The sequence below is a fragment of the Ursus arctos genome, unplaced genomic scaffold (genome assembly GCF_023065955.2).
Source record: "Ursus arctos isolate Adak ecotype North America unplaced genomic scaffold, UrsArc2.0 scaffold_11, whole genome shotgun sequence".
NCBI classification, from domain to species: Eukaryota; Metazoa; Chordata; class Mammalia; order Carnivora; family Ursidae; genus Ursus; species Ursus arctos.
The window spans coordinates 7,593,831-7,613,596 of record NW_026622775.1 but is presented as its reverse complement, the minus strand read 5'-3'; the positions used below and the strand labels follow the sequence as shown (position 1 = coordinate 7,613,596).

Sequence of the window (19,766 nt, the reverse complement as noted above, 5' to 3'; positions counted from 1 at the left end):
TTTTGGATGAATTTCACACTTAAATCAATAGTCTGAGAAAAGCAGATTGCTCTCCATTATGTGGATGAGCCTAATCCAATCAGTTGAAGGACAAAAAATAGAAGAAAAAGACTGACCTTCTTCCTAGTTAGAGAGAATTCCTCTTGCCAAATTGCCTTTGAGCTGGGACACTGGTCTTGTCCTGCCTTTGGACTTGAACTGAAACATCAGCTCTTCCTGGGTCTTGAGCCTGCTGGCCTTTGGCCTGGAACCACACCATTAGCTCTCCTGGGTCTCCAGCTGGCCAATTGCAGATCTTGAGATTTTCTGGCCTCTATCATCATGAAAGCCAATTCCTGACAATAACTCTTTGTCTGTCTATCTATCTATCTATCTATCTATCATCTATCTAGCTATCTATCTAGCTATCATCTATCTATCTATCTATCTATCTATCTATCTATCTATCATCTATCTATCTCTTCTTGGTTCTGTTTTTCTGAAGAACACTGTCTGATACACTGACCCAGGATGATGCTGATTATAGAGAAAGTGTCCAGTTAATGTCACAGTTTGCCAGACTTCCTTGGTGAGCCAAGGGCGCCAGGATGGACACTGGAAAGTGCAGGCTCTGCAACCAGATCTTTTACTACCTGCAATGTGGCCTTAAACAGGTCAATTAACCAATCTGATGCCTTCCTCTACCCCTTCCTTATATGATTCCTTCATCTGTACAAATACTTGTTTCCATCATCACCTATTATGGTCGTAGCCCTGTGCTAGTCCTGAGTGTTTTGAAGAAAGTGTGAAATATGATTTGTATATTTCAAGGACTAATGCATAGTTGGAGACAGAAGATATGAGGCAGTAAATGATTAAGTGTTTAAAAGAGCAAAATAGTAACTATCACACTTTACTGTAGTTTGTATTTGCTGTAAGCTGGTGTGAATTTATGAGTAATTTGCATGTGTCCAGAGTGACCTCCAAAAATCTAAGGGAATTGTCAGTTACAGACCTCAACTACAGAAAACACTCCAGAAATTACTGAGTCCAGTAGGATAATGAAATCTAAGTTGGCTGCAGTTTTGGCCATTCAGACTCCTGGGGAGCAGAAAGGAAATCTGAGGGGCGCCTGGGTGGCTCAGTTAGGCATCCAGCTCTTGGTTTCGGCTTAAGTCATGATCTTAACTCATAACCTTAGTCAGGTTGTGAGATCAAGCCTGGTGCTGGGCTCTGCACTCAATGCAGAGTCTGCTTGAGATTCTCTCTCTCCCTCTTCCTCTGCCCCTCCCCCTGCTCGCTCTCTCTCTCTCTCCCTCGAAATAAATAAATAAAATCTTAAAAAAAAAAAAAAGCAATCCGACAGTGGAGACTCAGAAGAGGAACCTCCACGGCATCAGAAAGCAGCCAGCAGAGGAGCAGTTGTCATAACAGGCGTGTCCTGCCAGTGCTTCAGGCCTTTCTGCTCTGGGCGGACCGCTGGGCCGTGGGAGCTCTGAGTCAGTTCAGAACTTTGAGCAAACCCTGGTACCACCGCGTTTCCCAAACATTCTGTCAGAGGCCCTCCAGCGCTAGTTACAGGATCATCTATCTGGGAACAGAGGCCCATTCTTTCTGGCATCTTATGCCATTTCGTTGGGACCATTTTTCTTCAGTAAGGATTTGTTAACAGTAAACTCTTTTTTCTTTGACAGCTTTTAAGGTTATTTCTTTATTCTTGGTGTTCGAAAGTTTTACTACTATATAGCTAGAAGTGGATTTATGATCGTCTGCCTTCCTTCCTTCCTTCCTTCCTTCCTTCCTTCCTTCCTTCCTTCTTTCCTTTCTTGTTTCTTCCCTCCTTCCATTTCTCTCCTTCCATTTCTATCCTACTTAGGATTCACTATGATTCCTGTATCTGAAGATTAATGTGTTCTGGCAATTCTGGGAAATTATCATATATTATCCATTCAAATAGTAATTCTTTTCTATTTGCTCTCTTATCTTTTTCTGATCAGACATGTGTTGGATCCTCTCACTCCATCTTCCATATTTCTTATTCTCTCTTTTATTTCCCATCTCAGATCCTCCTATGATGCTTCTTGCTGTATTAATTTCTTAGGGCTATTATAACCAAGTGCCATAAATTGAGTGACAACAGAAATGGATTCTCTCATGGTTCTGGAGCCTGGAAGTCCAAGATCAAGATGTCAGTAGGGCCGTGTTCCATCTGAAGCCACTAGGGAAGGATGTTTTCCAGTCCTCTCTCCTGGCTTCTGGTGGTTCCTGCTTTGTGGCAACATAACTACAATTTTACATGTATTCTCCTTGTGCATGTCTATCTCCAAATTTCCTTTTTATAAGAATATCAGTCACAGTGGATGAGGGGCCCACCTTATTCCAGTATGACCTTGTCTTAACTAATTATATCTGCAATGACTCTATTTCAATAAGATCACAGTCTGAGTACTGTGGGTTAGGACTTCACCATATGAATTTGAGGCTGGAGGTACAGAGCTGTTAAAAAACTCATTCAACCCATTACACATGGCTTCATCACTTGGATGTGTGATGGGGGCAAGTTTCTTAACATCTCTATGCCTCAGTTCCCTCATCTGTAAAATGGGATAATAGCATTTTTCTCATAGTGTTTTGTGATGATTAATTAAATTAGTATATAAATCACTTAAAGTAAGACTTAGCACATATATACTTGGTAAATATATTTACATGTTTCTATTATTATTATGATCATCAACAACCTTTTCAAGAAATGTACTTCCGCTGTTTAAGAATCACCCAATTTCTCACTCTTTCTCATTTCCTCTCTTCCTATTTATTTCTACATTATTTGGATTTGGATAAAAAACAGGTCCATCTTAAAATTCTTGGCTTATAGCGTTTTTTTAAATACACAGATGATGTAGAATTTGGCCTCAAACCCAATGGGGACCACCTGTGGTGACTAATTTTTTCAGGTGTGTTTTTGCTTGAAGTTGTCATCCAGAACTAAGGCCAAACAAAAAATTTTCCAGGTATTTACCTCAGTGGGATGGTTTTGTTTTTAAAGATTTATTTATTTATTTGAGAGAGAGAGAGAGCAGGGGGAGGGGCAGAGGGAGAGGGAGAATCTCAAGCAGACTTTCTGATGAACAGGGAGACTGACACGGGGCTCGATCTCATGACCCTGAGATCATGACCTGAGCCAAAGTCAAGAGTTGGATGCTTAAAAAACTGAGCCAGCCATGTGCCTGGGCATGGTTTTTTTTTTTTTTTTAAGATAACTTTTTCCTTGAGGATGTAGCTGTTCCTGCATCCTTGCTTTATATGGTTGGTCTCTAAACATGCCCTTACATTGTGTAACTTTGGTCACTAGCTGCCACCTCATCCCACCCCACTCAAAACTTCTACAGGGGGCGTCTTAAAGGCTCAGTATGCGCTTATATCCTGGATACGCTTCATCCCTAGCCTCAAAGGATTTCCCTACCTTTTTTGCAGACCCATTTATTTACATATAAGTGTGTTTTTCATAGTTGAACTAGACTTCTTGCCAGCATTTTTAGTGGGAGTGTTTGAGGCTCTCTGTCCTGCCATACAGTCAGAAACTCCATGTTTCTTATCTTTACAATGGGGATAACAATGTCTCCCTGAGAGGTTGGACATTATGTACATCTATGTAAAATGGCTGACATAATGTTAGTCAGTGTGTGGTAACTACTGTTAGTTAATTAATGAGGAGGAGGAAGGTGTAGGAATCTGAAAATATACATTGTGGCTAAGTTTTCCAGCTCTTCCAAAATCTTATATATGATGAATTAACCAAAGGGCATAATTAGCCCATTTTGCATTAGTGATATAGATGTTTAAAGAAATACCTCCCCAGGGTCTCTTCTTGATGAAGATGATGAACCCAAAACGCATTCCTTTGTCTGCCTTTCTTCTTCACATTCAGGTAGTCCCCCAAATATACAACAGTTTCTTGGGCTGTCCATAATTCTGATTTTTTAGAGTATTTTAATAAAAGAGCATCTGGAAAAAAAGATAAGATAAAAATGGATGTTATTTTCAAAGGGATGTTACAATTTATGAATAAAGATGAAGTGCACAGATCCTAGTCCAGCTTGTCTGAAATCGTCAGCTTCAGACATTTTCTCAAATTTCAGCTCCTTCCATGACGACTACTACAAAGTTAGTGAAGTACAATAAAGTAAACTTTGCAAATGTAATGAAGATTCACAAACTCTTTTGCTTGATGAAGATGAAGATAAGGCCAGAGTTTCCGCAAGAAAATGGTGGAAAATAAAGGCTCTTTAAACAGCAAAACCCCAGAGACCATCTTGGAAGAGTGATATATGTTCGCATCTTCTTCTAATTATCTGGGGGGCCCGGACAATGAGCCTGCTACTGGTGCCAGACCATACAGATAGAAATAAATGAAATAACTTTACCTCAGAGACTCCTGGCAACTCCAGAAATCATAGTTACCTATTAAAGTGCACCTGAATTTTCTCTTGTTTTGTTTAAGTTGGGAAAGTCCAGGAATCACTTGACAAAATACAGCCACCATACAAAGACGCTATTCAATCGAAAAAGGAAAAGATAAGAAGGAAAAGCAAAAACTGTCTCCACCTTAAGGAAAGGCAGAACACTGCTAGCAAGAAAGCATTTCTTTGAGGGGAAAGACATGAACTCTGAGGAAGAAATGCAACATTTTGGGATCCAAGTTAAAAGGAAGTGAACAAGGACCTCCTGCATCTAGGTCGTGATAATGGGTGAAGGAACAGGAGACTCAGGAGAGAAAATACCTTAAGTAAGATAAACTCAAGGGTCTGGGTCTGGGGTGGGAGATGACTGGAGGCTGGGAAGACAGTGGCCAGCGTTGAGCCCCTCAGTCAGAGAAGCTGGGCATGGAAACAGAAGGTGAGCTGCTCGCACACATTCATAGGAAGGGCAGGGAACTGAGGGAAGGAAGATGGAGGAAATGTATAACTTTCTTTGTTTCCTCAACTTTGGCCTTTCTCTGTTTTCCTCATCTGTATACTGGGGATAATAATGTCCCCTAATGGGTCTGAGATCATGTGCATGTGGCTTTTCACCCACAAATTGGCACATAGGCATAACAATAAAGCAGTTACCTAACTCTAAGATATGTGATTCGGAACCTACACAATCCCTAAAAAGGAAATAGTGCATAGGGAAACCCTGTCATCGTGGAACATTCTGCTTCTTTTTATGACAACATGATCTGTATTTCAGTCTGACTTCAAGGCAGCAGGCAAAGCACCGGAATACTCTGAAGCAGAAGTTACTGACATTGTCTTTATAAAAACTCATTGAAGAGCTCTTAAAAAATACTGATGTCTGGATCCAAACCCCAGGCCCATTAGATTGGAATCTCAGGGGTGGGGCACTGGAAATTTTAAAAAGCACCCCCCCAGGGGATTCTTATATCGTGCTAAGATTAAGAACTACTACTTAATTAATTAGCTAATTAATTTATTTATAGATTTACTTATTTCCTTGAGAGAGAGAGTGTGTGTGCATGAGTGGAGGAAGGGGCAGAGGGAGAAGGAGAGAGAGAATCCTCCAGCAGACTTCCCACTGAGCACGGAGCCTGATGCTGTGCTCCTCAGGGTGCTGGATCTTAGGACCCTGAGATCATGACCTGAGCTGAAATCAAGAGTTGGACACTTAACCAACTGAGCCACCCAGGCTCCCAGAGAACTACTACTTTAGTATCCAGTGCTGAGCAATCCACAAAGTTTGTTTCTTTTGTCTCATTCAAAGAATTCTTCGGTAACTTGGAGGGTGCTACCATGTGATCCTCTGGGCTAAGAGAAGAGCCTTCTTTTGTCTTCTTCCCAGTCTCTCCACCACTTTTAAGCTGTAATAGACACATCGACTACCGCGTGGCCCCAACTCAGGCTCCCTGTTATGATAAATGACCTTGGGCTGTTCCATAAGCAAGAAATAGTTGCTGATTGCAATAGTAGGGGGCACCTGCTCAATCCAATGGCTGGAAAGAAATCTTGTGGACAGGTGTAAAAATCTCTGCCCACCAGAAGAGTGATGTCGAACTAGGTCAAACTCTGCCACCTAGAATCTGAATGGGGAAAAAACAGAAATCAGCTGGCTGATAATGAGAATCCATGGAAAAGACAGATGCTGAGTGGCTATGTCATGCAAAGCTGTTTTAAACCCTGACTGATAACTGTTCCTTGGTCCTGTAAGATTCCTGTCTGCCTTACTGCCTTGTGTATCTTCATAACAAGCCCCCAATATATGAGGTGGCCTGAGTACGCCTCTAGTCTTTGCAACCATTAGAGTCCACCACACCAAGAGTGAGGGAAACCCCCAAAGTACATATTTCTCTGTATATTCATAAAGCATAACAGGGGTCTGTGTCTTGAGTTTTAAGTGACCTACATATCAAGCTCTTCAGAGGACCCCAAAGGTACACAGAGGCTTCCTGAGGCTGTACCTACTGAAAGGTTGTACTCACTGTGTGATCGGTGGAGTTGATTGGGCTTAAAAACTCCTGTATTCTCCAGTCTCTGTAACAGCCAATCATGCGTCACACCTGCCAAGAGTTTTTCAAAGTCATCAGGGTGCAGGGTTCGAGCCTCTAGGATCTCTTGCCTTATCATTCCTGGCAACAAAACAAAAGAACTGCCACTGGAATTCAGAAAGGACCAGGGGTTGTCCCCCTCAGAAGAACCGCCGGAAAATGAGGATGATTTCAACCACCACGCCGAGGATGAGCTGGAGTTCTGGCTGCAGTTTAGTATGTTTCCTGGTTTGTTTCCTTCCTCTGTGGTAGTGCAGTCCTTGCTAAGATCAGGGAAGGCAATGTTATTGCTTACAGATGGGTCGAGGGTCTCAGCCCCCTGACTATGCGGCTGCCTCAGAGCACACAAGCTAGAAGAGCCACGCCCACTTGCGGGGTGAACATCTGTGCTGTCGAGCAGTTGGCCCTCCTCATCCACTGTGGACGCCTCAGGGTCAATGTCTTGCTCTTTGACTGAGCCTCTGCTCTTTCCTGAGTCAGGATTTTGAACAGGCCAATGAAGAGTGAGAGAGCTACATGCCATCATAGAACTTTTGCCCAGAGAATCCTCCATGACTACATGAGAGTCTAAGGGCATATCCCCTTCTTTTTCCTCTGTTTCTCCTTCTGGGTCAACACCGGAGGGGCTATCTTTAAATGTAAGGCCTGTGCCTCTTTTGATTTCTTCCCCATGCCTGTCTTTGGCATCACAGTTGATTTCTGGAAATTCAGTTAATTCAAAGGTTTCTTCTTCTCGGACCGAAGGATATGTGGCTATGTTCTTGGGCCAAACAGAATCAGAAGAGGACAAAGCAGAACCAAACAAGGGTCTGGAATGAGCAGAAGTGTTTCTGGATCCCATGGTTCTGACTTTCTGTAAACCTTCTGGAACTCCTTCTAACAGCCCTGCACCAGAGGCCAAGAACATGCCTGTTGTGTTAGGAGGACAGAAGGTTGTCAAGGGCATGTGTTCGTGTAGCTGACTTTGAGAAGACTCTAAATTGTCATCCTTGGACCCTTGGAGAGAGAGACCATGAAGCTCTGAAGACAGTGGATGTACAGCTCTGCCGTCCTCAATAATCTCTAGTTCTTCAGACAGGGCAGTGGAACACTGAGTATCCACAAGATGTTCTTCTTTGCAAGGCTCTTTTCTGGTTGACCTATCATAGATACAATTCACTTCTTCCCAGCTTGTAGAAGAACTGACCCCTGATAACTTGCTCCAAGAACTAGAACAATGGCTGTCACTCAGAGACTTGTTCAAAACAGCTCCTTTACCCTGGCTGTGGTCTGGTGACTCAACCTCAGTCTCTACATCTTGATCCAAGGAGACTCGAAAAGCATCAGAATGGGGCCAGTTTTTCCTTCCTATCCTCCTGAGTTTCTCCTGATTATTCTTGGCCATTTGGGAGGAAGATATTACCATGCCTTTTTGAAAATGTGATTGGTCTTCAGTAGTACACACAGTGTCTATGTTTTTTGTCTCTGTTTTTAGAGTAGTGATACAGACTCCTGTTTCTGTATCTTTCTGTTTATTTTTGTTGTTTCCACAAGAGCTTTCAAATACTTCACACACTGAAGTATGGTGCTGTGAATAGGCTTCAAGGATGTTTTGGAAATACACTTGCCCATACAAGATGGGTTTATCCAACCCATGCTTGAAACTCTCTGGAACATAAGACTTGCCATCTAAATTTGAGAAGCCTTGAATTTGTAAATGATCCTTTACCTGGGCGATAATAGACAAGACCTGCCGGGAGAGAGCTTCTCTCTCCTGACTTCCAGAGGAAGTACTGAAACTGTACAGCTTTCCCATAGCTTCATTACAGAGCTGACCTGCTGCACGGACTATCTCCGTCTCCCCATAAAGTCTTTGGTGCACTGTGGTAAGGCCGAAAGCAGCTTTGAGGAGACTATGAAGCTCTTGTTTTCCAGTAACCGGTTCATCATATCTCTTGGTGAGGAGGCCAATTTCGAAGGCCTCTTTGGCTTCACACAGATATGAATTTTTCATTTCTCGAGGACAGTCCTTAGAACTACTATATGACAACAAGCATGTGCCACGGATATTCTGAGGAAAATACCAAATACAAAATCAGACACTGAATTAGAAGCTGGAAGTGAATCAGGAAATCTTCATTCCTAGAGGACAGTTGTTAGAAGTATTATAGGAAAATAAACACGTGTCACAGATATTCTAAGAAAAATATACAATCAAGTGTTGAGTCACGGACCTAAAGTCTTTTTGGTGAATCAGGAGAAGGGACTGGGATGTATGTGATTGGGTGGCATGAGGGGGTAAGAAATGAGCTCTAACTACTATCTTGCTGTAGGCCTGATCTTTTTTTTTAAAGTTTATTTTTTTTAGTACCCTCTACACCCAATGTGGGGTTCGAACTCATGGCCCTGAGATCAAGAGTTGCATGTTCCTCTGACTGAACCAGCCAGGGGCCCCAGGACTGATGCTTTTTGATCAAAGATGATAAATTTGTTGTTGCTGTTACTGCTGTTGTTAGTTTTAACAAACAGAGTCTTTATACATGGGATGCAGACAGAGTAATCTTCTCTGTGCAAATAAGGCTGCTGTATATGAAAATATAATTTATTTAATAGTAGTCAAAACAACAGAGTAATGGCTTCCAAATCCCTCTGTGTACCTGGGCACTATTTCAAAATGAAAGATTTCTGGGTACCTATCCCAGAGATTTGCATTTAGTAGATCTAGGGTGGACCAGGAATGTGCATTTTGAAAAGACTCCTTGGGCAATTCTGATGTGCTTGGGGAACCATTGGTCTAAGGCAGACCGCATCATACCCTCAGGCCAAATTAATTTAGCTTCCACCAGGATGTCACTACTCTGACTGATAGAACCTTTCCATACATAAGGCCTGATCACAATTATCTAGTGATGTGCACAAAGCCCACTTTGGGTTGGTCCCTTCCCTGTTACTGGTTACTTTCCTCACTGGGAAGAGGCTCAGGGAGAGGCTGCCCTTGGCTTACCACGGCCGAGAGCACGAAGAGGGGCGTGTAGGGACTGAAGGCTGTTGCCAGTTTGCAAGCTTCTGCAGCTGACAGCAAATGGTGGTCAAACTCCTTCAGCAAACCCTGTGAAGAAACAGGAGGCCAAGTGGTGTACTGACAATTATTTATCCACTAGCAAAAGTCAGGCTATGAACTGCCTTTGCTTTTCTTTCAGGATTCTGAGGGACACTCTGCCCCTTGTCATAACTATTTCAGAACAGTGCCAAGGAATTAAGTGGCTCAAAAGGCCCTAGGGAGCTGAGTGGCCTTTCCCCCAGCACCCACACACAACCATCCCCCCTCCCTCCCCAGAGAGGGCCTAATGTGTGCAAAAATTCACAACGCCTACTGGTACAGAATAACTGACACAAGTTTCTCTGGAGGATCGTGCAACTCTTTGTTCACAGAAACTGCATATTTTGCAGCCAGATTAGCTGATGATTTCTGCACTGTTCTTGGCAAAGAGCCGTTTAATGTATGATTTCACAGCAATTAAGACTCATTCACTCGTCCTAGAAATACAGTTCTAGACATGAAGGAGATAGCAGACAGTGAGCCTGCAATAAGCTTACTTCCTACTGAGGGGAGGGGGTCAGTCAATACACGAAATGAGTACAATGCAGAGTATCTGACATGGCGATAAGTGTTCCAGAGAAAAATAAAGCGGGAAGGAGGTTCAGGATGGGGAGGCAGTTTCCAATTTTTTAAAGATTTAATTTAACCTTTTTTTGTGTGTGTGAAGTAAGCTCTGTACCCAGTATGGGGTTTGAACTCAGACCCTGAGATCAAGAGTCACATGCTCAGCCACACACGTTGGCAGTTTATAATTTTAAACAATCCTCAAAGACAACTTCACCGAACAAGGGATTTAACAACCCTTTTCTTGTATGTTGGTTTGACAGCAAAAGCAACATTCTGCTAAGACTCAGACTGCCAGCAGCAAGCTGCATGCGTTCTTATGCCACACTGATCACTACTAAATACGGGTACTCTTGTCACTTTAGTATTTAATGAAAATGGCAATCTTCATGATCATATTAAACCTCTCAGGACCAGTGCAGTGCAGGCGAGCAGTTCGATGTCTATGCTAATGCTCTTGACGGTCAGAGACCTGGGTTCTGCTCCTAGTATTCTTTCTTACTGGGTCTGCAAACTATAGAGCTCACTCAGTTTCTCTGGACCTCAGTTTATTTTTCTCTAAAATGGGAACAATACATTTTGCTCTACCTACCTCATAGGGTTTTACATGACTCCTATATATTGAGTTGTAAAGGAATACATAAGTATTAGTAATAAGAACCCAGACAAGTGACTGATGCTCTGAGTTGAACAGAAGGTAATTAAAGTTTTAAAATTGTTACCCCTTTGGGGCACCTGGCTGGCTCAGTCAGTACAGCATGCAACTCTTGATCTCAGGTTGTCATTTCGAGCCCCATGTTGGGTGTAGAGCTTACTTAAAAAAATAAAATCTTAAAAATTGTTACCCCTTTGCCTTATCACTGAGGTAGCCCAAGTGTGGAAATGGATTTTTGTGATGATTTGAAAGGAAATGAGTGGGATTCAAAGCATTTATCACCTCGATGGTATTCATTCATTCATTCACTTGTCTTTTTTGTTGTTGTTAGTACCCTTGTATGTCTGGTACTGTGCTAGGTGCTAAGATAATAAAGCCAAATAGGACACCACAGGAATTGTGCCCAAGATTGTTCATGTGACCCGAAAAGGGGAGGCACTTGTGCTCCCTGACTCCTGGAGAGAGAACGAGATTGATGTACCAATCACCAAAAACGTTGGCAGTTTTGTAAGGTGATGCCACTCTGCACTGTGGTTTTGACATGTGATAATTACCAAGTGAATCTGTGGATTGTTTTTAAACTTTTCATAATCTTTTTTGCTCATGGAAACAAAGATATCTGCCAGTATACCTAGTGATGTGGAAATACCCTGTAAGAAACAACAAACAAAAAACACAGATTAGGAATTTATGGTCAATTACCGCTCTCGTCTCAAGGCTTAAAGGCAACGATCAGTCCTCCATATGAACTATTGCTCCTGTTGCTTCTTATTCTAATTGTGATTGTTATTCTGACAGTGGAAATACTTCTAAACCAGATGCCACAGGGCTTGAAAGATCATCACATCCTGAGGACAGAGACCTAATGTAAACACAACTATTTCTTAGTTGGGCTTACTGGACTGTCAACACTAATTTCCCCGTACTGCTAGGCCTGAAGAATTGGCTCAAGCAAGAGTCCTTGTGTCCCATTCTGTGTTGTAAATGGATTGCAGGCTGACACAGCTCAGGGAGATGAGATAACCCAGTGTTCCAGTTAACAAGGAGAATATTCCCGCAGAGGTACAGAGAATGAAAACATCAAGTAGGAAAGCGAACGTTGCCTCTCAGTTTCTTGGATAAAGACGCCCCAGAAACAATTAATTGAAGCCTGCCCACTTGACTCAAGGAAAACGACTTTACATATAAGCAACTTGGCCATCTCAACCTGTGGAATCATGTAAAGGCTAAATCAGTAATCAAATAAATAGATGAATGGATCAAAAAAATAAATTCATAAATAGTTAGAAATGAATGCCAAAACACTAACTACATGCCAGGAATCTAGCTGTGAGTGGGGACAGGGCAAGATACAAGAGGAAGTTACCAAATGTTCCTGGTCCTATGCCCAGGCAGAATCGATAAAAATAGAACCAATAAACTTGACAAATGATACACTGAATTGTGCCATAAGGAGATAATCATCCAAAGACAAATGTAGGAAAGGAAAAAAAAAAAAAGCGCTAGATACACCACCTTTCTATCTGGCTGAGGAAGTGTCAGATACCCTATGATGGAGGTCCAGATTAGCTCTGCTGCTTCATACCACATCCCTGGAAAAAGAGGGGGAGACAGGACACACCGCTAGTGTCTGTGTATTGTGTTAGAAAATACCTTTGCAAACTAATACAGAAAGAAGATTCACTGGCTCCTTGTAGGAAATTTTAGGGTTGAATTATATTGACAGCAATCAGCAGATAGAAATCTGCTGGAAAAACAGCAACTTATTTTTCCAGTTGGTTTGAGAGAGATAATTCCTCCCTTTCACAGAGAAACAGTAAGAATTATTGTACATCATATGTAATATATATGAATATAAAAATCATTAACTCCATTATTTACAAGAATACTAATTACCATTCTATGTTAAAATTTTTCAAACACTTTAGTTTGCATATTTATTTATTTATTTATTTGAGCACCTACAGCTCCTTTTTAGTCTTCCTTTTTTTTAAAAAAAATTAATTTAAATTCAATTAATTAACATATAATACATTATTGGTTTCAGAGGTACAGGCCTGTGATTCAACAGTCTTATATAATACCCAGTGCTTTTTCGTTGTTTTTTAAAGTCTTCAGTGTTCAGGTGAGGGAAGGGCCTCAGGGGCCCCAGGAGTCCCAGGGGCTCCTTCCTCCCTCTCAGCATATCTCCCCACTCCTCCCTCCAACCTACAGCAGAGCCTCTGCCCTGTGTCCCTCCCTCCTCAGGACACCTCCTTGGGAACCCCACTCCCACCCCCAGTGTTCAGGTTGCCCTGATCTGGGGACAGTGCTAGGAGCCCTCTCCTGGACTGCTGGCAGAGCACTCAGGCTTGCTGGGATGGAAACAGCAGGGGCGGGGCCATGCAGTTTAAAGCACAGTTAGCATTCTATAAATTTTGTTTGACAAACTCAGGAATGCCCTCTGAGGAATGAATGGGTAAGGTGTTGGGGTGGGGTAGAATAAGGTGTCACTCTAGCACGTGGAGTCCTGTAGAACTGAAAGTTAGAAGCCAGAAATAACACCGAGGACCCTAGGGTTAACATCACACTGTACAACTGTATATTTCTTTAACAAAACTCGACAGAAAATATTTTGTTCTATTCATGTTCATAACACTCCTGGGATCTTAAACGCCATTTTCTTTTTGATGAGGAAAGTCAGTGAAGTGGGGATTAGTAATTGTAACCAGATATAATAAGAAAATCCCACGGTAAATCTCGCAGCCAGACTTTGTAAATGAGCCCTGAGAGGCACGAATGTTTGATGACCGTACCCAGCTTTTGCAGAATTTGCCCTCTGATCTGTATGCAGACTGACTGCACCAGGACCTTGTCGCTTTCATTTCTGTATAGCCAGGTACCTACAACAAAAGAGGGAAAAAAGCAAAGTGGCTTTAGCTTTGAATTGTCAAGGAAATAGCCTGGTGAAATGAAACCATTTTTACAGAAGTCTTCATGAGCACATGCGCTCCAGATTCAAGAGATGATCTTTTCTCTACATTTAGGGAAAGGTCCCAACTCGCTGCTGTAACCTACAAGGCTTCACAGAAATGAACTCCTGTCTGGTCTCCGCCTCTGCCAGCTGACTATGTCCTGCCGCACCGACTTCATTTGTGTTCCTTATCATGGGAGCTGTGTCTTGCTGTTACCTCTGCCTGGGACCCGCTTCCCTCTGGTTCCTGAGGAGACCAGCTCCTCCTTCCAGTCCACCCAAAATTGGCTTGGAGGTCGAGACTGATGACTGCACGTGCACACCAAGAAGGTATGAAAAGATTTAGTACTCATGTAATGAGGCTTTCCGAGGAGAGTAGGCAGGCACCCAAGCTGGTCCATTTGACATGAGTGAAGAGTGGTGAGTGGCTTTGGTTTTTATTGTGATTGGGGTGTGGGGCTGGGGTAAAGTCTCCCACAAGGTATGCTCAATTTATTGATGAGTGAGTTTAAACCAAACCAAACCCCCCCCCCCACGCCAGCCTGTCCAGTTATGGGAAAATGTGGATGGGGGAAGGCTGGGGCCTGAAAAGTGTCAGCGGTCAAACACCAAAAATAGAGTCAAATTCATTATCACATCCTCCTTGATTCTGTGTCACACCATGTTCTCTATTCTCCTGGGCTTCTAATCCCAGCGTGTGTGTGTGTGTGTGTGTGTGTGGTATGGAAGATGGGATGTGTGCATATCATAGGTTAGTGATGGTAGCCATAAATGAGGGGTGTATGGTCAATATCTGTATTCCCAACTGCCTCCCCACTGGCAATGTCTACAAGTTTCAAGGAGCTTGGGAACCTTGGATCCAAGCACACTGGGATTAAAAATCTCCTGGAAGTTGTGTTCAGTTTACTGGGAAACTTATTGACTTTAATGTCCAGAAGTTCAGACAAGATATCTGAAGGTTCGAATGATTTGCTACCCAAATTCCAGGGAGTTCCGGAGACGTCTAGTGTAGGGTAACTATTAGGTCATTGAGTTGCTTTTAAACAAGAACTCCAGTAGATACTGCAGGTGAAGGTCGTTGTGAAGATATGAAAGCACCTTACCTGTTGCTCCGTTGTTGCTTATTAGACTGCTCAGGATATACTCTGCTTTTAAAAGTTTCCCTGAAAAGAAGCAACCAAATGCTACACAATTAGTTTTGAACATGTGCCTTCAATACTACTAGTAGTTTATGCTTTAAGATTAACACATTATAACAGGGAACATAACCTTTCTCGGAAACATTCTGTTTTAAAATTTAGAGTCAGGGGCACCTGGGTGGCTCAGTCGGTTAAGTGATGGACTCCTGATTTCGGCTCAGGTCATGATCTCAGGGTTGTGAGATCAAGCCCCACATCAGTCTCTCTGTTCAGCAGGGAGTCTACTTGAGATTCTCCACCCCTCCCCTCTCCTCTGCCCTCTCTCTTCTGCAAATAAATAAATAAACGCAGGTGGCTTCCCCAGCGCTTCTCCTTGGCTCCTCAGTGTGCAGAGGTCAGCAGCACCCAGCAGTCAGCAGTGTCCTGCAGCATCCTCTCGGGTAACTTCGCAGTGCAGTGCTGCCAGGGAGGGACTTCCCCACGAATGTTTCCTCCTGGCATTCCATAAAGGTGGCTTTGTGGTGAGTTCCAAGGCGCCTCTCAGACAATGGCTTCTCCCAGCACCCAAGAAGGTGGATTTCCGGTGAGTTCTCCTGGCATAGGACCTCCTTGACTTCTCTGCCATCCCATGAGCCATGGCTGTGCCTTCTCCAACAAGGTCTGGGGCGCAGTTCTGGTGTGCCTGGCTGTGGGGTTGGGAGCTTTTTCTTATATGCTCTACTTATATGCTCTACAAGGGATAGCGGCTGCTCCTTTAAATGCTTCTCCTGTATTCTTTAGAGTTCTCTTTACTACTTAATAGTAATTGCTCATTAATCCTCTGATATAGTTCATAACTCTTTATATTAAATGTTCCTTGTTCAAATTACTGTGTTGCTTCCATCTCCTCACTGGAACCTAACCAGGAACATATCTAACCCTAGTTTGTATTTTTAACCTAAATGGGTTGAAAATTTTATAAAACACCTCTCACATCTTAGGTGAACATGAACCAGTTACTACATTATTATTATTATTACTATTATTATTATTATTATTATTTAGTAAGCTCTACACACAAGCAGGCTTGAACTCATGACCCCGAGATCAAGAGTCACATGCTCTACCAACTGAGCCAGCCAGGTTCCCCTGAATGAAGCAACTTTTAAATATTTAACCATCCTTGTATACCTGGAATAAGTCTTCCTTGACTATAGTGTATTATTATTAATTTAATACAATGCTGGTCAATTTGATAATATTATAAGATTTTTGCATCTGATAAATTATGTAAGTGATACTACCATATAATTTCCTTTTATTTTTATCTTAATTAGTTTGACCTGTGCATTTACCTATTCTTTATTTATCATTGCTTTTTGAATCTCCTACTCCATCTCTATAGATCCAACATCTCCCTTAACAAAACATATTCTTTCATGTGTGTGTGTGTGAGAGAGAGAGAGAGAAACAGGGAGAGAGATGTCTTGAGAATAATAAATATTTTTAGTCTTTGTCTAAAAATGTCTATTTTGTCCTCACTTTTGAATGATGACTTTGCTAAGTATAAAATTCTAGGTTGAAAGCTATTTCCTCTCTCTCTCTCTCTCTTTTTTTTTTTTGTAGATTCCACTGCTTTCTGGACTCTGTTGTTCCTGATAAAATGCTTTTTGTCAGTCTAAATATAGTTCCCATATCTATAATCTGTCTTTTCTCTCGGTTTCAAGATTTTCTCAACGTTTGATTTTCTGTAGTTTTACCACATTATGTCTAGATGATTAAAAAAAAAAGAAGTTAGCTCAAGGTTGCATCCATCTCTTCAATGCAAAGACATGTTTTTCTCCAATTCCAGTCAGTCCTCTCAGAAGTCCTATTATGCTTATGTGCTTTTTTCATTCTATTCTCCAAGTTTTAAAATTCCTCTTTCATATTTTCATCTACCTAACTCTAGATGCTTCATTCTCAGTATTTTCCTTAAATATAATTTCCAGTTCCATCACTTTCTCTCCTGCTGTTAGATCTGCTGCAGGAATGCATTTCAGGTAGATTAGTTAGGGGGTAAGAACACCTGAGAAACTGCCCCAGGAAATTTATCTTTCTTGGAAGGTTGTTACCACTAAGCTGTAACAGGTAGGCACATATTTAGAATCTTTGGATAGTCCTTTAAAAAAAATTATTTATTTTTAAAGATTTTATTTATTTATTTGAGAGAGCAACTGAGCCCACACATGAGAGAGCACAAGTGAGGGGAGGATGGGCAGAGGGAGAAGCTGGCTCCCCGTTGAGCAGGGAGCCCCATGTGGGGCTCGATCCCAGGACCATGGGATCACGACCTGAGCCAAAAGGAGATACTTAATCGACTGAGGCACCCAGGCATGCTGTCCCTTCCTCCCTCCCTTCCTCCCTCCCTCCCTTCCTTCCTTCCTTCCTTCCTTCAAAGGTTTTATTATTTATCTATTCATTTCAGAGAAAGAGCGAGAGAGAGAGTTCGTGAGCAGTGGGAGGGGCGGAGGGAGAGGGACAAGCAGACTCTGCGCTGAGTGGAGGGTCTCCACTTGGAGCTCGATTCCACAACCCTGAGATTAGGACCCGGGCTGAAATCAAGAGTCAGACGCTTAACTAACTGAGCTACCCAGGCATCCCCAGGTAGTCCTTTGCTACTCAAGTGAGGTTTGGAGAACAGCAGCATCAGTGTTGTCTGGGAGCTGGTTAGAAATGCAGAATCTGAGGCCCTGACACATCCCTACTAAATTAAGATCTGCTTATTTTTAAAAAGATTTATGTATTTGAGAGAGAGAGAGAGAGAGTGCATGCATGCACAAGTTGGAGGGAGGGCAGAGGGAGAGGGACAGAATCCTCAAGCAGACTCCCTGTGGAGCATGGAGCCTGATGTAGGTCTCCATCCTAAGACCCTGAGATCATGACCTGAGCAGAAATCAAGATTTCCCATGTGCAAACGACTGAGCCACCCAGGTGCCCTGGATCTGCATTTTTTAACAAGATCTTCGGGTGGTTCATTGAAGTTTGGGAAGCACTGCTATAATGAGACTTTTTTAAAAAAACTTTTATTTATTTAAGTAATCTGTATACCCAATGTGGGGCTTGAACTCACAACCCCGAGATTAAGAGTATTCCAACCGAGCCAGCTATTTGTGACTTTTTATCACCGGTCTGAGATGAGATTAAGTGAAAAATGGAGAGTAAGCATTTGGTAATTTTTATATCTTTTGCCAAAGTAATTTTATGACTTCAATCTAATGAGAAATACTTTGGACTTATAGTTTTATGTATTTATGTTTTTATTTCATTTTACTAATAATTTCTATTTTATTGTATTCACCTCAGTTTAAGCAGTTTCTTTGGCAGTTGGTGTCCTCATAGGCACTTGAAATTCGAAAAGCTTAGCCACCAACTTGGGAGAGCTGCTGGGTTTTTGGCTCTCTCTAGCCTTCATCATGTGATTACATTCTTGTAGCCTGTATGTACAAAAGAGGAACTTAGATGCTGTGCTTGCTTTGTAAGCAAATCCCTATCAATTACTAAACTTTCTGACCACAACACTGCTTTTTAATTTCAATTGCTGTATTTTAAAATTTTTTTTAAAGATTTATTTATTTATTTTAGAGAGAGTGCATGCATGTGAGTGTGGAGAGGGGCAGAGTGAAAGGAAGAGAGAGAACCTCAAGTAGACTCCATGCTGGGCACGGAGCCGGACAAGGGGCTCAATCTCATGACCCTGAGATCATGACTTGCGCCAAAACCAAGAGCCAGCCACTTAACCTACTGAGCCATCTGTATTTTTAAATTTCTGAAAATTCTCTTTAGTTCTTTTTCAAAGGGTGAATTCATTTTCTTTTCCTGTTATGTTCTGTTCCTTAAGCATACTATTTTTTAAGCCATATGAGTCTTTCAGGTTGTTCTATTTTTATATGTTGTTTTAGAGGGCCATTTTTTCCTGTTTGTTGTACATGCTGTTCTTCTCTTACATGTTTCATTTCCTTTTGTTGCTTACACAGTTTAACCAAGGACTTCGTTAGCAAGGATATTCTCCTGTGGGATTCCTATGCCCCTGGAGTGAGGATGTGTCTCTAGAGCATTGTTTTGTACTTGATATTCTGCTGGGCCCCCAAAATGTCAGTCCCGAACCAGTTTTTTGTTAATTATTTGGGGGGATTCCCTCCCTTGTGGGTAGGGTAAATTCAGACTCCTCACACACGTTTGGCATAGTCTTGGGGTTCTTATTTATTTGGGGAGATCTTTTTTGGCCTCTACCCCAGAGCTTGGGTAGAAAGCAAGCTTCCTTCCTTGTCACTTCTCTGGCTGAGCTGGTGGGGTTGTTCAGTCACCTCTCATAGCTGTGCAACCTCAAAGAATTCCCACTTTGTGCAACTATTTCACTCCTCACATAGTCCCATAGACCTGTCTCTTGTCCCTACATGGGGATTAAAATGACAGTCCCTTCCCCTAGGACCATACCCAAGTGTAAACCCTTCTGGCTATAGTGTCATGAGCAGTAGACTACTGTTTTAACTTTGAACACTTTCTATGTTTCCACACCTAAAAAAAAATATTCACAATATCTATGTGATAGGAGAAGATTATATACTTGCTTAATCCTCCATGTGAAAGAATTGAAGATTTGAACCTTTACCTCTAATTATGGCTTAAAAGGTTTTGCCTCCTAATTTTAAAATGTAAGAGTGAGCTGGGCAGGCCCAGGATGTCCTCTATTGCCTCTGAAATCCCATGCTGAATGCTCCGACTTTTGGCGTGTGTTTTGAGTGGATACTAGGAAGGGCTGAGTTGAAGGGGTAACAGTAGGACTGTGCTGTCCCCTCATATGACCTTTAATCCTCTTCCTTACTCCTTAT

The 19,766-nt window shown here is 42.1% G+C and overlaps 1 protein-coding gene across 8 annotated transcripts in view; it reads right to left on the bottom strand.

Annotated features, from left to right (window-relative positions):
- Positions 1-19,766, bottom strand: part of ALPK1 (alpha kinase 1) — a 121,203-nt gene that overhangs the window by 3,904 nt on the left and 97,533 nt on the right. For 6 of the 8 annotated variants that reach the window (XM_057310007.1, XM_048212175.2, XM_026499193.4 and 3 more), the window contains 7 exons: positions 14,881-14,940; positions 13,620-13,706; positions 12,340-12,416; positions 11,379-11,474; positions 9,510-9,614; positions 6,461-8,576; positions 3,834-3,987 (listed from right to left, as the gene is read on the bottom strand). In XM_057310007.1, coding sequence (XP_057165990.1) covers positions 3,834-3,987; positions 6,461-8,576; positions 9,510-9,614; positions 11,379-11,474; positions 12,340-12,416; positions 13,620-13,706; positions 14,881-14,940 — 2,695 coding nt within the window. The remainder of the gene's footprint in view (positions 1-3,833; positions 3,988-6,460; positions 8,577-9,509; positions 9,615-11,378; positions 11,475-12,339; positions 12,417-13,619; positions 13,707-14,880; positions 14,941-19,766) is intronic. The other 2 variants (XM_026499198.4, XM_048212176.2) reach the window with 1 other exon arrangement.